Genomic DNA, 16,227 nt, shown 5'->3' with positions numbered 1-16,227 from the left:
GTGTATTACTCAAAAGGTCAGGAAGTGCTTGCTTCGGGTCCAATCGATTGCTGAAGCCCCAGCCACAGATCCAGAGACCGGTCAGTAATGCCAGTGACACAGGTTGCAAGGGAATTTTGAAACAATGTGTTACCAACCAATATTTTCCATTTCCAGTTTCACTCAGTGATTAGTTGGCAAGTGTTTGCACACAAATCAGCATCATTCAGGCAAATCACAGGTGACCGTGGGAGAGGTTTTTGGTCCAGAACCTTCTTTGCAACCGATGTCACATAGCGACAGCCATCTTTAATAAAATGATAAGTCTGGCTGCTTTACCAGGTGTAACAATGAATAAATCCTTTTTTTCCATGGATGCCTGGATGTTAAAGTTTAACAGAGTTAGAAGTTAGCAGGGAGTTAGCTTGCTAATTTCCATCTAAACATAATATACCCTGTTCCAACTGAGGGATTTCAGAAAAATTAAAACGTACAGTTCTGCTCTCACTTCTGACATAAATGAAGACAGAAAACTAAACAGCAGTGATGTTTGTGGGGTTACTGAAGTTTGGCTAGCTGGTATGTACTGATGTGCTACGTGGTGGCTAGCTATATAAACACATTAGCACAGTAACGTTTCCACTCAATAAAAGTTAGCAATCGCATGGCAGGTTGCTGTAAACGGACCAAACTTCAGTCAGAAGCACAACCGAGATCATTCATCAACAATACGAGGTTAGTCATTAATATACTGTTGCATGGGATGGGCTGTAGTTACACTGTAAGGTTTTTAAAAAACGGTGCTTTAAAACGTGCTGCCGATGAATAGTGGTAATAAAAACTGAGAAACGCAGACAGTGTTCACCGACCTTTTTCCCCCCTTTTTTTAAGGAGCTTGTTCAGATTAAATCGAAAATTAAATAGAAAATAGACAGTGTTTAAAAAAAAACAACAGCCTTAGTAAACACAAAGTAGTTTGGACCCGGAAGCAGGGTTCATACATCATCACTTAACAACTGGATAGGAAGTTGGTGTTTATGAACAGCAACAGCTTGTTAACACACAATTTCCATACTTTCCAAGTCTTACTGAATGGAGTTTCATGGATTTCATCAAGTAAAAAAAACAAAAGGATTGTACTTAGATATAAAGAGTTAAAAAAAAAAAATAGGTGATTTTTTTTTTGTTTCAAAGGAACTTAATAGTAAATCGAAATGAAAATAAGCAACTACTCAGGGACAGTAGATTGCAGTCAATTTAAAGACAATTTATACTTTTTTAAAATGTCTCTCTCATTCTCCCTCCTTATTTTTTTTCCCCACTCGAACTCTCCGTCTCACAGGAGGGTGTGCAGTGCAATAATGAAAAAGCAGACTTAATATGTTTTCCCTGAGTCCATCTGGTAATAATTGCAGCATGTAGCAACTGTAGCTGTGTTTGGATAAAGCTCTGACATACATGGGGCCCTCTGACGCTCATAGAGTAAGCGTGTGTGTGTGTGCACGCGTGTGTGTGTCTCCACTGGGAGAGTCTGTTTATGTGGGGACAAAGAGAGAGAGAGGAAGAAGAAAAAAAAGCATGTGACTGGATAATTTGTGTTACTCTGAGTGTGTGTGCGCGTATCCGCACTTGTATGCTTTCCAAGCTGCTGGGTGACGGGCCAACATAACTAAATCAACTTTATCGTCAGCGCACTGTTTTACGTGGATAAGCGCAGAGCAGAGCATGGATGAATGTGTGTGGGTGGTTGGGTAACATCTCCTCCTCAAGGGGATGAGTATGACTCAGGGTGATGATTACTGGCATCTGATGGCACTGAGATTGCTACCAAAAAGCCACAGGCACACTGGACAGATCCAGGTACCTACATCTTATCGAACACAGCTTCTGTGTACTAAAATTAGACCTAAAGAATTTTCAGCAAGACTCGGATCACTTCTTTACTTAGACGACAGGTACGGTTCAATCTTAGGTCACGCAGCAAAACCGAAATAATTTAGATAGCAACTGTCAGAGCAATTATCCAAAGTGTGCCTCACAAACCGATCTTGAGCAAGACACTGACTCACAATATGTAACCTTGGATATTTGGAGTATCAACTTAAAAACAAATGCCTCCCAAATCAGGGGCCCCTGTACCCAAAGGAGGAATACAAGATGGTCCTATATTATTAAAAAGGGATTGAAGTAATTTCACAATGATTTCATTTCAAAATGCAACAATAAGATGATGATGTTACACAAACACAGGTTACACCCTCTAGAGTGTGTTCACATAACCAAACCCATATTAAATGTTGCCTAGTTTTTCACTCAAATCCTTGTGGAGCAAATCACATCAAGTGTTACTTGTGTGATATGAGATTCTTGTACTAAGCATGTTCTAAAGGCCCCTTTGTTAAAAATCAAGCAGCTGTCACGGTATTCAACATGAGACTACGTCCCAAAGAATCAAAACAGAAAAGAGTGTGACAAGTGACACATTCTTCTTCAAGTTCAGCACAGACGTGTCTAACTCGTGACTTGCGGCCAGTGCCAGTTGGAGTAGGTGGAAGGGAGTGGAGCATGGATTCTGCAGAAAGACCCTTTGTGCTAAAAGGGTCACACATCCTCTGTTTGAGCCATTTACAGGCTGACAGATTAACACATACGGGAAACACGCTCGTTCCCATGTTTACTGACAATGATGACAGGGACATACAACATACACAACTGAATATCAATGACCACGTGCTTCCTTGATGTTAATATAAGGAAACTGCACAGCCACAAAATAATATCTAACCTTGATAAAGTCAGATGACTGTATATGAGTGTAACGCATCACTTCCTTTACAAAATCTCCTGCAATCACATTACTAACCTGACGCATTAGAGCTGCAAATGAGTAAAAAAGCAAAGCCAGCTTGTTATTATGACTTTAACTTTCAATAATGGTATAGCGCTTCTATTTTTTGTTAACATTAAAGTCATAAAATGAACCCATTTTGTCCTTGATCCCTGTAAGTGGCTGTATGAATGAGCGCAGTGACTCATCCTTCCAAGGCAAAGACAATCAGTGGGCATCGTAGGAAAGGTAGAGCATCCCGTACAGACACTCATTTCCTGTCAGCTTCTCTGAGTGTTTGTGTGTCTGACCCTGCCCTCAACAATGAAGCTACAGTGAGGAAGGAAAGGGCAGCCAAAACTCAAAGCAATGTTCCGGTTAAACATGTTTAAATGACAAAATTATTGTGAATTGAAATCGGAGCTTGATTCAGTTCAGGTAATGCATCCCATTCAACTTTTGAACCAACATGGCGACACAGGTTGAACATGTGACCCAATTCAGTCTTATTTGATCTGGTTTGGATAAATCACACGCTGGAAACAGTTAAAATCTTGTGGTAAATGGATATTTTTGTTGGCAACGATAACGTTTAACTACAAATACTCATCTAAAGTTAGGAGAAAATGTGTATCAGTCGAGGCATGAGGCAGTTTTACGGCCTCGGAGGAAGTAAGTACAATGATTTTATAGCCAAGGCTTGTCTGAATGGTTGCCGTAGTCTTTTCCTGGCTGTGTAACATTTTTCCCTCATCTCTTTTGCTTCTACAATGCTATAAATAGTAAAAATAGAGATAGTGGCCCACACTCATTCTTAACTTAAACATAATCATTCATGTGGTTATGAGATAAATAGGGACCAAGAGGGGTAAAAGAGGCCTGAAACACATGACAGCATAAAGGTGGTGTGATTGCTGGAGAGTCTATCTCAGAAAATGAGCCAAAATGTTGCTGTATGACACAATTAGACCATATGAAAATAACTCATACACACAGGAGTGACAGTGGAGGTAACAGTTGCACAACACAAGGAAAACTAACCATGGCAATCTGCAGAGTAAAAAACAGAAGTATAGCACAACTACAGATCAGCTCATAAATATTAAAATCAGGTCATGTTTCATTTTCCTTGCCACGAACATGAACGGCCTTAAGAGGCATGCTGCATACAAATGTTTCAAATATAAGTAACTGATTTGCCAGATTTATAATACATTTTCCACTCTGCCATGGTCCCATCACAGGCTGAAATCTCAGCAGGGCTGATCTCACAAAGAAGCCATTCAAAGTGACTTGTGCACGTTAACACCACACACATACACGCACAAGCACAGCTTTCAGGCAGTCTAAACTTTTACCGAACTTGAACTCCCACAAAACCCTGCAGTGACCGCATAAAAAGTAGTTCTCAGGTTACAAACTCACCCAAAATAGGCCTTAAGTACATAGTAGTGATATCTAGTGACGTAGATTATAGTTTAGAATGGTTACACACACTTGAACGGCTGTGATGAATTCAGTGTCATGCTTTAGGGAAAGGCGAGAACATTGAAAAGTATAACTTGTTTCATTGTAATACTATGTTTTTTCATATATGACCAGTACTATTGTATTTCTCATCAGAACCTGCAGTTTAAAAGTCATACTTGTAAAATCTGTCAACAGTTTCTAAAAAAAAACCACACCAGATGAGATAGTTAGTCATGAAAATAGCTATTCTTTACAATTCAGGGAAACCTTTTAAAAGCAGTGAGTCACTGAAAAGTCACTGAAAGTGATAATCTTCCCATGAGGACTCATAACTGTACCCAATTCCAATATGTACACATTAAAAAGAATCACATAAGAACCCTTTAAACCCCCTAATTTTGCAGTGAGAATCATCATTATTGCAAACCAGAACTTCTCAAAATATGGGGTCGAGCCCCAAAATGATCCACAAGCCTGTTTCTAGTGGGTTCCCGCATGAAATAAGTAATAATATGCTTTCAAAGTCAAGAAAAAAAAAACACTACTGTCTTTCCTGGAAATGAGGGCTTTTTTTTAAGGGACGTCCTTAAAGCGCAGTAATTTTCAGAAAAAGTAATCTGTGTACAGGAAACAGACGCAAAGACTTCTGGCGCTAGTGGGCTGAGCAATCAAAACAATCTCTCCGTGTTCTGATTGAAGAGAATGGGACCGATGCCAGACTCTTCAACACGCTTCATCGGGGAGAGGGGGTGGACAGAAGGGGGTGGGAACAAATGCAAGAGATGGAGAGAAATGATAGGGATGAGGTGGAGACTGATAGAAGAAGAGGTGAGAAAGGGGGTAGAAGTTGGGGAGAGAGAGAAAAGAGGAGGAAGGCATTTTCTTCTTCACTTGTTGCTTCTCTCATTTCACCTTAAATTGTTTTCTTTTCATCTCCAGTCCTCTTTTGACGTCCATTCTTTCTTCATGCTTGTCTTTTCTACGATCTCCACTGTCTCTTATCTCTTATGTTTCTCAGTATTTTAATCTGGCTCTCATGCTTTTCTTTCACCCCCTCCTCCTCATCGATGTGTTATTAGGGAGAAAGTACATGGGATTTTCCCACAGTTCAACAGGACCAATCCCAACCCCCACCACCCACACGCACTCGTTTTCTGTCTTTCCCCCCGATTCCCTCTGTCTCATGTCAGAGGGGAAAGTCTTGAAGAAAACCACCCATATTCCACCACAAAGTATTCTGGGTGTTTGCTGGAACTTTATGCCGCTCGTTGTTCCGTCAACATTGACTGTGCGCTTCTATGGCAACACAATAATTAGAGGAAGGTTATGGGACGAAAATATCTCTGCTTCGGGATTAAAACGGCATCTTTGCTTAATGATTTAGGTCCTGTTTGGTTTTGCTTTTAGAGAAATCCCAATGATGAAATTAAAATTTCCACAAGAGGATAAAACCATTCTGAAACTGTGTGAAAAAAACATATTGGTACGAATTTCCCAGGGTTGTAAAACTTCCAGGACCAATCTAAGAGCTATGTAGCCATTAATCTCTGCCCCACTGTTTAGGTTTCAGTCATGGTTGGAGTAGGCAAAGCAAGAAGCTCAGAAATCTGTTTGGTCAGCCATGAAGCCGATATGAAACAAGCTGCCCAAACCATTTCAACTACACTCTAGAGAGCCTGAAAAAAAGAGCCAACTGGACTTCTTTAGGTTTGTGAAGATGTTTCACCTCTCATCCAAGAGGCTTCTTCAGTTCTAAAAGCAAACGATAAAGAGCCACAGGTATTTGACCCCAAGTGGCAGCTGTCCCCTTAGACCTGGTCCAATTTTTGTCTAAGACACAAACTCTCAAACACAAGATGAAAAAAAATGTATGCTGTGTATACTCTGCAGTGAGGTGTGGTCGGACCTCTGCATAGGTAAAACTAAACAGCCATTTCACAAATGCACAGTACAACATATAAGAACCACCTCAACAACAGACTTAGCTGTACGTGTGCACCTAAAGGACAAACTACAGATGGTTTAAGAGAGGAGTAAAGGAGGCCATCTTTGTCCACTGTGAGTAACCGTCACTGAAGAAAAGTGATGGCTTACAACATGAGCTGTCAGCCACTTCCAGTGCAGTCTTGATTTCTCTTCCCAGGCAACCCCACTCGCACCTCGTCTCTGGTGACCTCAGTAAGTCACATGATAGGTTGAGGAAAGATCTCACAGGGGTTTCACCTTTAACCACCAGTGATGGTAATGACCCATGACTTCTTTCACCCCATGGCTCATGTCAGTCGTCACATGACCCAAAGTCAATGAGCCTCAGGAATACATTCAAGGGGACAACCCCCATTAAGGGTTAAGTACCTGAGACCCCACCAATTTGTTTTTAAAACTGAAGAAGTCTCTTCAATGGGAGCTGAAACATCTTCACAAATCTAACTAATGCTGTTACCTCAGTCCAGCAGTAACTAGTTTCCACAGGTGAAGGCTAGCGGCTGATTTGATGAATGGCCTCTTTACTATTAATGTCCAACTCCATTGCAACAATCTAATCCAACAATCTGACCAATTAGTATATTTTGGGCTAGGGTTGTGCTAATGGTGATGTCAGGAATTGACAAGTGAAAGTCCGCCCATTTTTAGGTTATTTTCCATATTAAGTTAATCTTATTATTATGACATTAACATTAAACTGAATTTGTCTCAGTGTTGTTTTCATGTTGAATCTCCACATATAAAAGACGCTTATGACACAGATGTTTCTGGACGTGTACGGGCAGGCAAACAAGTTCATGCCCAGACTTCTGACTTTTAAAATTAATGTGGAGCAGCGACACTGATCCAGCACAATGAAATGAGAAAAACAGGGGATATTTCTAACTGGTGGACTGATTTTTTGGGACTCTGCATTTACAGAGAAGCTCATTTATCAATCTCCTTAACTTTTTTAAAAACACAATCACTTTTGTTGGTGTAGGGAGGTCACCATAAAGAGCACAGATAAAAGAGATGGGTAAAATATTTCACTCAGAAAAAACAAAAAACAAAACAAAACTAGAACACATGGTTTAACTATCAGTCTGAGGTAAAGATGTAAAAACTTCATGCCATTTTAGCCTTTTCAGTGCTGTGTACAACTTTCCACTAACAACCTCCTGTTGGTGAGCAGCAGTGGTAGCAAAAAAATAGATTTATGATCCTGCAATCATGTCTGTTTTGTAACTTTCCAGTTATGCAGAGAAAAGAATGACTGAAAATCAACCAATCAACAGATTTTTGCTTGCATGCGGTCCTGGAGCTAACTAACAGTCTGTGGCCTGTGCGGATGGATAGGAAAGGGAACTGCTACAGCAAATTTCAATAAAATCAAAGAAGTTTTAAGAAGCACGGAGGAGAGGACTGATAATGACTGCAGTACAAAGCTTTTCATCACTCGTTTTAACGTCATTGCTGAGACAGTTTTATAAAAAATAAATAAATAATAAATTTCTGCAGCATGGGCTAAGGTGAAGTACAAACCAGAGTGCAAACATCAAAAAACACCATATATTTTTGAGGCTACAACCTGCATCATCATAGCTCTTTGGAGCACTTACTCACTATTAATGCACTACCATGCAGAGCTCTTTACTCCCACTTTCAAACCAGACCCCAACAACACTTCACCTGACAGTGGTGGCTAACATTATTTAAAAAAGACAAACAGAACAAACAAACAGAAACAAAACACAAAATTGGTGACAAGTGTGCTTAACTACTTTCAAAGAATACACACACAGCTCTCATTCCAGCTATACAAACATCAGTTTCTTGTCATTATGGCTCAAGGACCAGGTTTGCCACACTTAGCACATTTTGTGATCATGTCTCCACCTATTTGTGTGGGTGGGTGTATGTGTGGACGCAATCTACCTCTGCAGCCTGTGTCTCTTGGTGCAGCAGAGTCAGCCCCGTCAGGTCCTCCAGGAATGAATGGGAAGAATTAAAAACCTTGGACAGGAAGCTGAAACCTTCCCTCTCATAGTGGTCTAAGACCTAGATTAAAAAACAAAAGAAAACATAACAACAGTTAAAGGTTATTTAATACAAAATGCAACTCTGGGGTATTACACCATTGTTTGAATTATGTGTGCTATGATACTACACTTCTGCTTTCACTGAAAGTAAACAGAAACAGCTGATCAGCATAAACTGATCGTGAACTGGCTAAGTAACTGGGAAAAATACAAAATGACTTAAAAACTTACAAGATAAAATCTCTAAATCTTCTCTTTCTGAAAATGTAGATGTCGCCGTGTGTGCTGACTAAACAGACGAAGCCCTCTTTTAGTTTGCTCAGGTGCAAGAGTTAAAAGGTTGGACTCACACAGGTGAAAAAAAGGTTCCACAACCTAAATGCACTGTTTGACCTTTACTGTGTTTTTTAGTAATATGTTACATCTTGCCAAAGGCGGTTATGAAATGTTTTCCTTCCCCACACATTACGCTTTTGGTGTCCTTATTAAATGTGCCTTGCACTGGAAAAGTAAGCCATGCTAAAGAATCACAACATGAGAAAATGTATCTTCAAAAACATTATTACATAAAAGCAGATCATAATTTTTGCATGGAAGAAACACTTTTTAAAAAAGGAACTTTTAAAACTCTGGCCCTCAGGCTTAACTTCTGTAACACCACAATTCGGCACCTCTACAATCACTCTGCGGTGTTTACCATAATCCCCTACAGTACAGACTTCAAATACCCACACCTTCTTTCCAAAAACCACACATCCACAGATCCTCTGCCCTCTGGACTACCCTGCTAGACTTAGCAAAGCCTTTCATAGATGCCTACAGACCCTCCCCTGCAGGTGTAGAGTTACCTCTGCTTCAGACAGCAACACAATGTGTGCATCACTGTCTGTGTGTGTGAGTTCGCAGACTGGCGTCTAGTCTTGGAGCCAGACACACCGCACACAATACACACTGATGTGTCCCCTCATTCATCTTTTCAACCTCTCTTTTCTTTCCTTCTTTCTCTTTTATTTCTTTGACTCTCCACTTCGATCCATGGGGTGTGTTATGTGAGACGCCAACGGCCATAACCCACTTTGTTGAAATGTAGCTTTTCATGACACAGGAAGCAACCTAATGACCATGACGATCTTGTGATAAAGTTAATAAAGTCACTGCACAAACACAGTACTAAGGGCATCAAACACACACCTTTTGGAAAAACATGTCCACAAAGGCTCTCTGCGTTTAGAGCATTTCCCATAAAAATGTAATTACATTGTTGTAAATGCTATAATTGGACACACAAAGAAATGAAAAGACTACAAAAAAAGGAGAAAATTTTGAAGTGTTTCGCGGTGCTGATGGCTTTAATAGTGATCATGTGCTGCTGCTGGATAGCATCAATTAAGCAAAACTACAAATTCACCAACAAACAAACATCTGGATGAGATGGGTTGCTGCATATATGGACATAAACGCTGACATATGGATTCACACGTGCACTTGTAGCAAAGCTTCCTTCCACTCGGGGCCACATAAATGCATCTCTGAGCTTTATTGACAGTTGGCAGGCCTCCTTTTTGAAGCTGGAACCATACAGAAGGCATTAACTGGAAGCATCACACACTACACGTGTGCCTCTAGCAGTTTCTAAAGATATCAAACAGTGGGTGGTCTTGGTGACACAGAGGACTCCTTTACAACCAAATTTTAAAGGACTCAAATTTGCTTGTAAACACTGAAGAATATGAGGGACCGGATGCTTTTCAAAGTACAGCTGCTTTAATGGTGGTTTAAGCTGGTTTCATTTTTAACTTAAGCACATAATTTACCAGGACTTTGTGTTTCCATAATGTGACACCTAATATATTCTGAATACTGTGAGTAAACAGTTCCTGCTGACTCACTTCCTCTGTTAACAAGAACGGCCATCATGCCTATGCAGACACATGCTTTAAAAACTCCATACTGACTCATTATTATAGGTTTGTGGGTGTAACGGTATTGGTGAAAAGGGACACTTTCGAGAAGGTACAGCTAGCAAAGAATGTGTAGCTGGAAGTTTTTTGAGTTTTTTTTTCCTGGGCACATCAGCATAATCATCCTTCTTACCATCTTACCTACTCGCTAGAAGTGATGCCCTGCATCTTCATCCTCCTACCCATTATGAATTTCAAGTTAAAGGGTTACTATTTTGGACTACATCCACCGCAAAATGCAGACACACAAGTGCGAGCGGTTTAAACAAGATTTCCACTGAGCGTTCCCAAAATAGAAGCCCTTCTGGCAGCTGTGCAGCTCCGACTAAGGAGACTACCTTGAAGAGGAGATCAGGCAATCTAAAGGACTATTTTTTGTTTTTTCCCCAGGGCGCACTTGTGGTAACTTATGATTGCATCCTATGTTTTATATCTGATTATTTTCTATTAATTTTTTTGGTTGGTGCTTTAAAAACTTAATATCACACATCAGCAAAAGCAATGAAATGGAAATTCACCCCCTGACATAGCACAAAAAATACCCGCAGACTCTCTCTGGCTGTCCACTCCTTATATTCTTTGCTTTTCATCTTTACAATCTGTGGTTTAATAAGGACGATTTACTCTGAAGATAAAACAACACAAGCAAGTACAAGTTTAAAAGAGAGACCACCTTGACAGAGGAACACTGTGAGTTATGTTAGTGACCAGTTACAAATGTCGTCAGAACTTTACAACCCAAACAGAAAAAGTATATGTTTGCTATTAATAGTGGAAGCATATTTGGTGGTGTGTACAAGTAGCTGTAGTAAGAGGTATCTGGCACAGTTTTAGACAAAGCCACGTCAGCTGTGATTTACTCTTTGGCGTATAGTTTTATTGGCTTGTAGCCCCAGAGAGTTAGGAAATACACACACACACACACACACACACACACATACACACAGAGCGAAAAGCCCCAACTCTACAGGAACTGCTCCAGCCCAGACAGGGGCTGAATTGTTTTGTTTCCATAGAGACCTGGCAGCACACAGCTGACTGCGGCAGAAATACACGCAGAAAGACCTGCACTCGCTGTCTCTCTCTCACACACAAAAACCCACACATCCACACACTATTTAATACACCGATAGATGGACTAGAGGAACACACAATGGGAGGAGAGATGTGGGGGAGGAAGAGAAGTAAGGCAGAGAAGGTAAGATGTACGAGAGGAAAGAAGGAGATGTAAAACAGGACTAGACTGAAAAAAGAATAAAAGAAGAGACTGAAAGGATGATAAGCGAATGCAAAACAGATGGAAAAGATGTGTGAGTGGGATTAAACATATTCACCAGCTTCACTACATAACCTTTATCCCTGCCTCAGCAAAGGATCGTCTTTCCAAACTCATGTTGTTCATTGTTCCCAACTACACAGGCTTTACCCAATCCCTGTCAAACCATATGAAACCTCTGTGCAGACCGAATAATCTCATCAGTCACACAGGCAGAAACATGACACCTTAAGATGGGCTGGAACTGCAGACTTTTTTTCTTTTTTTTGTCAGAGCGTAGGTGGAAAAAAAACTTTTAGTGCACAAGCTAGCCAACTCCCTCCCCCTGCTGCCTCTTGGTTTCTCTCCCCGTCTTCACATGAAAGTGATAGATCTGGGGCTTTATGACCTCTTTATAGACACAAAGAGTGCATTGAGATCAGGAAAGAATGAAAGACTGAACCAGCCCGCCACTCATCACAACACCCTTGCTTTTAACGCTCTACTTCCTCTGCTTATAAACCCTCGATATTATTCCCATTTAAAAAAACAAACAAACAAACAAACAAACAAAAGCCACGAAATGACAAAAAAAACTTTCTCCTTCTTTAATTTGCACTTTTCTATCGCGACTCCCCTGGTTCCCAGTCTTACACCAGTGTAAAAACAATGAGTCACATTGCTACACACTTAGCCACACTGGCCAGTTGGATATCAACCTATTACGAGAAAAAACAAAACAAAACACAAAGGGCAATTTCTCTTACCCCACTTGGCCTTAGTTAGGATATGTGAACCCTTCAACAACCCATCTATGCACATGCACACACACACACACATACACACAGACAAAAAAAAGAGAGAGCAGCAGTGGGAGCTAATTACACTCAACGACAGTTACTGACATCAATGAACAACTGCTGCCTGATTGTTACCATATGCTTTTACCAGCTTTTCTGTGTCTCTCTCTGTGTGGATTCAGTATTCCTCAAAGAACTGCATTTCAACACTGACTTCACAATGTGGAAATAGGAGAGATGGGAATCCCCCTATTTCTGTTAAGGCTGCAATTTGTGTTTGGAAACAATGTTGTCACATAATAACAGAATCTAATCTGATACTTCGATACTTTAAGCAGGGGATATATATAGACCTCACAGCCCATTGTTCATTGGTGCTAGTCTCAGAACAGAATCCATTTTTTGGGATTTCCTTACCTGGATGATTGAGGGATGCATCAAGGCACATCTACATTGTATCTACTTTTTTCTGGCAAAGTGCAGTTCAACATTAAAACACAGTCTTGCTGCAAAACTGGATTCAGAAACACATAATTAGAACTATTCAGTTACATTTGGTGCCACTTACAATGGGGGAGCAGGCAGTGCATTTGTCAAAGGCCAGGCTGGCAGGCAGGACATTATCGAACCTTGAAAGAAAGCCTCGAATCTGTGGAGGAGAATAAGACCCTTAAGAAGAGCAGACATTCTAATTATGTGATCAAGGTTTGACAACAGAGGGGACAAGCTGACATTAACAAAAGATAAACAACAAGAAAAACAAGCAGCTTTTGGAAGTCGGTGTGTTCACCAGGAGACTTGCTAGGAAATGGCAAAGGTGATGCTTTTATTCCTTGAAAGCAAAAAGTAATGCTTCCACTGACAATCATGAAAATGCAAAACAAATTTTGCATTTTCATGATGAAAATGCAAAACAAATGACAAATTTTCATATGTAATGAAAATTTGCCAGCAATTTCTGTATGCCGTTTAAACTGAAAGCAGAGAGCGCCCTCTGGTGTTATAAAGGCATGTTTCAATTTGATTCATTTCATCATCTTTAAGTGCTAAATGCCTTCACTCTTAATTAATCCTATACATGCATGTTGCAGTATCACTTTTCACATCACATTCTTGTAATCGCCTTCCTCATCCACCCCCAGCTTCCTGTTTTGTAATAAAAGCTTCAGCCAATAATGGGGTTTTTTTTGTTTTTTGTTTTTTTGATGACACACAAAACATGAGGAGCATGCAACAATTTCCTGGGTATAATTATCTGGTGGTGAGACTGACGAGTATATCAAACATTTGTGGCCAATTACTGCTGATGCCCAGTGACGGAGAAAAGGTGGAAATTCATGGCTTTTGGTGTTTCTAAGATCAAGAGCATCAGTGTTCGTCCTTATATGCACCAAATTCATTTCTTATGCTGTGTGTTAACCTGCAGTGACAGGTGACACACCATGTCCAGAGAGTAAGGTAAACTGTGGGAAGGGGGGGGGGGTCAGACCAGTGGATGAGCGTGGGCGAGTGAGACAGTCGTGAACAGACTCTATAGCTTTCTGTAGAGAGCATAAACTGACCACATATGACATATGTGTGTCAAGTAATGTGCTCAGTCGACGTCAGGCACAGTTCAACACGCGTTTGGATAACACATGAAGATTAACTGCTGTTTAAGCACGGCTCGTCAGACATGTCATTCAAGACTGTAAGACCACTAATTACTTCATGGAGTATCAAAGCATCCTTGAGTTACATCAAAGCAATCAAGGTGCATCATTTCCACTGAGAATCAGTGCTTTTGACTTCAAGGGATGATAATATATGTGCCGCTTTGGATCCCAGTTCAAGTTGCTCAACATTCCTCCCACATTAAGGCCATGCTTAATTTGATCATTTTATCCATTATCTACGTTGCAATTTTGATATTTTGGATTATTTTCTACCTTAGGCCCGGCTGTCCACCCCTTATATTCTTGTTTTTTGGGGACCGTAATTGAGGGACTGAAGATAAAAGGTCTTGGAGTTTGTGAAACTGGACAATATAGCTAAATCCAGTTTAATTCTATATATATCAGAGTAAAGTGCTATTGTAGTAGTTGTTACTTATAGTAACCCTTAATGTTGATTATTTGATTTAGCTTGGGCTTAACACACAGAAGTATCAAAAACATGTTGAGAACATCTCTCAAACACAGCTCTATTCAAGGGCACAAAATTGACAGTGCGCGTGAAAACGAGGGGAAGGCAATGGTATAGCTGCACTTCAGTTACAATGGAGATACAAGTGTGCAATTTTTGCAAATCACCAGAAGCTGTCACTGTGGCACCACAAAAAAACCCAAACAAACTGCAGAGTGCTGTATAGGCACAGAGTGACGGGGGACTGAGCACCTCAGTCATTTATACATAAATGTGTGCGTCTCAAGCATATTACTTATTTTGCATTTTTCACTCCAATCATTTTTGCACCTTCTCTCTGTACATGAGCACACACATAAAATACCACATTTGAATGCCAATTTTTTTGATGGGTTGTTTGGCTGCCAGCAGATGTGTCAAGCAAAAGGCAGTTTTCATGATGATGAATATTGATGGTGATACGTAAATAGAGGAGATGAAAAACCACCATTTAGCCAGGAGCACAGTTTGTCCTAGGTAATTTGCAAAATCAATAAAAATATTTACACTTTTCTATTACATGAAAAAAAATGAATATATTACTAAACAAAATCCAATTTGAATGTGTCATTAGTCCAATCACGCTCAACACAATCCAAAAAACATTAAACAAAAAAAACCCACACACAAAAAAAACTTGCAAATTGAGTTTTACTAATGACAAACCAAAGAAAAAGAGCTACACAAAGATGCACTATTCAGATAAGCACACGGACCCTTTCTTTTTCCTTTCTTCTCCATAATAGCTGCTGCAACCAGCTCATTGATTATCACTATGAGCTATGACTTTGCCACAGCTTCCAGCTGAGCCTTGCCTGACCTCAAGTGCCGTGTTTCTCGAGCTATGAAAAAGAATTAATTTTGTTCTATTTGGCAGCACCAAATTCAAGTCTAGTTACTGCCTGTTATGACGAGCCATAGCGCCTTACTCTTGACTCATTTCTACAAAAGGACTGAAAGGCACTAATTCATAAAGCACAAAGACATGCAAATCTGCAGCTAAAGTTTGCATATCAGAAAATCTCTTCCTGTCCCAGAAAATGGGCTTCTGGCGCTCGGAAAGACTAAGATCTCTTAATTATGATGGTTTCCAGGCATGATGAAGTCTCCTCATTAGGAACCTTGAGTCATGTTTGATCTTTCAGTTTGAACATATTTAATGACTATTAAAGTCACCAAAATGGGAAACCTTTGTGTATTGTTACAGAATAAAAAACATCAGATGTAAGAATGTTGTCTCTACATATGTATGTTTGTACTGATGTGGACAAAAACCCAGCAGAATATTAAAAACTGAAAAAAAAGAAATCACTGACTTGCCAAGCTGTTAAGGCAAGGTTGTGTGCAGGGCACTTAGTGAAATACTATAACAGCGAGGCTGCTGAATTACGCAACACTTCCATCATTTCTGCTTGTCCTTCTTTTCACAGAGTATGCATAACAACACAGCAAACTGTGCCCCTTTTCACTTGCTGAATCAAAACATAATCATTTCTTCTTGGGGTGAATGCTGAGATACTCCTTTGCAATTATCTCTCTTCTGCACTGTTGTTCTCTTCGCAGTCCCAAACTGGACTCTCAGTGAAATGCAGCTTTTTCAGAATGTTAAAGCAATACTTCAGCCTCCGCCTTCAGGATCTGCCACTTGTTCCCCTGAGTCACTGAGAGCTTTGTATGTAGGTGTCTGGAAAACTTTAATAGCCTGTAAATATGCTGACCCTGAATTCAACTTCAGCAATTACAGTTTACTGTCTGTTATGCAATT

General features: G+C 40.1%; 1 protein-coding gene across 2 annotated transcripts in view; it reads right to left on the bottom strand.

Moving 5' to 3' along the window:
* Positions 1-16,227, bottom strand: part of atg7 (ATG7 autophagy related 7 homolog (S. cerevisiae)) — a 62,618-nt gene that overhangs the window by 18,973 nt on the left and 27,418 nt on the right. For both annotated transcript variants that reach the window (XM_086292631.1, XM_086292630.1), the window contains 2 exons: positions 12,868-12,948; positions 8,180-8,302 (listed from right to left, as the gene is read on the bottom strand). In XM_086292631.1, coding sequence (XP_086148757.1) covers positions 8,180-8,302; positions 12,868-12,948 — 204 coding nt within the window. The remainder of the gene's footprint in view (positions 1-8,179; positions 8,303-12,867; positions 12,949-16,227) is intronic.

Source organism: Aulonocara sp. 'chitande type north' Nkhata Bay, linkage group LG5, assembly GCF_057382095.1.
Source record: "Aulonocara sp. 'chitande type north' Nkhata Bay isolate Kocher_YH1m ecotype deep benthic linkage group LG5, A_spYH_male_GT1.1, whole genome shotgun sequence".
NCBI classification, from domain to species: domain Eukaryota; kingdom Metazoa; phylum Chordata; class Actinopteri; order Cichliformes; family Cichlidae; genus Aulonocara; species Aulonocara sp. 'chitande type north' Nkhata Bay.
Note: the sequence above shows the minus strand (reverse complement) of the source record. Positions and strands in the feature narration are given on the sequence as shown.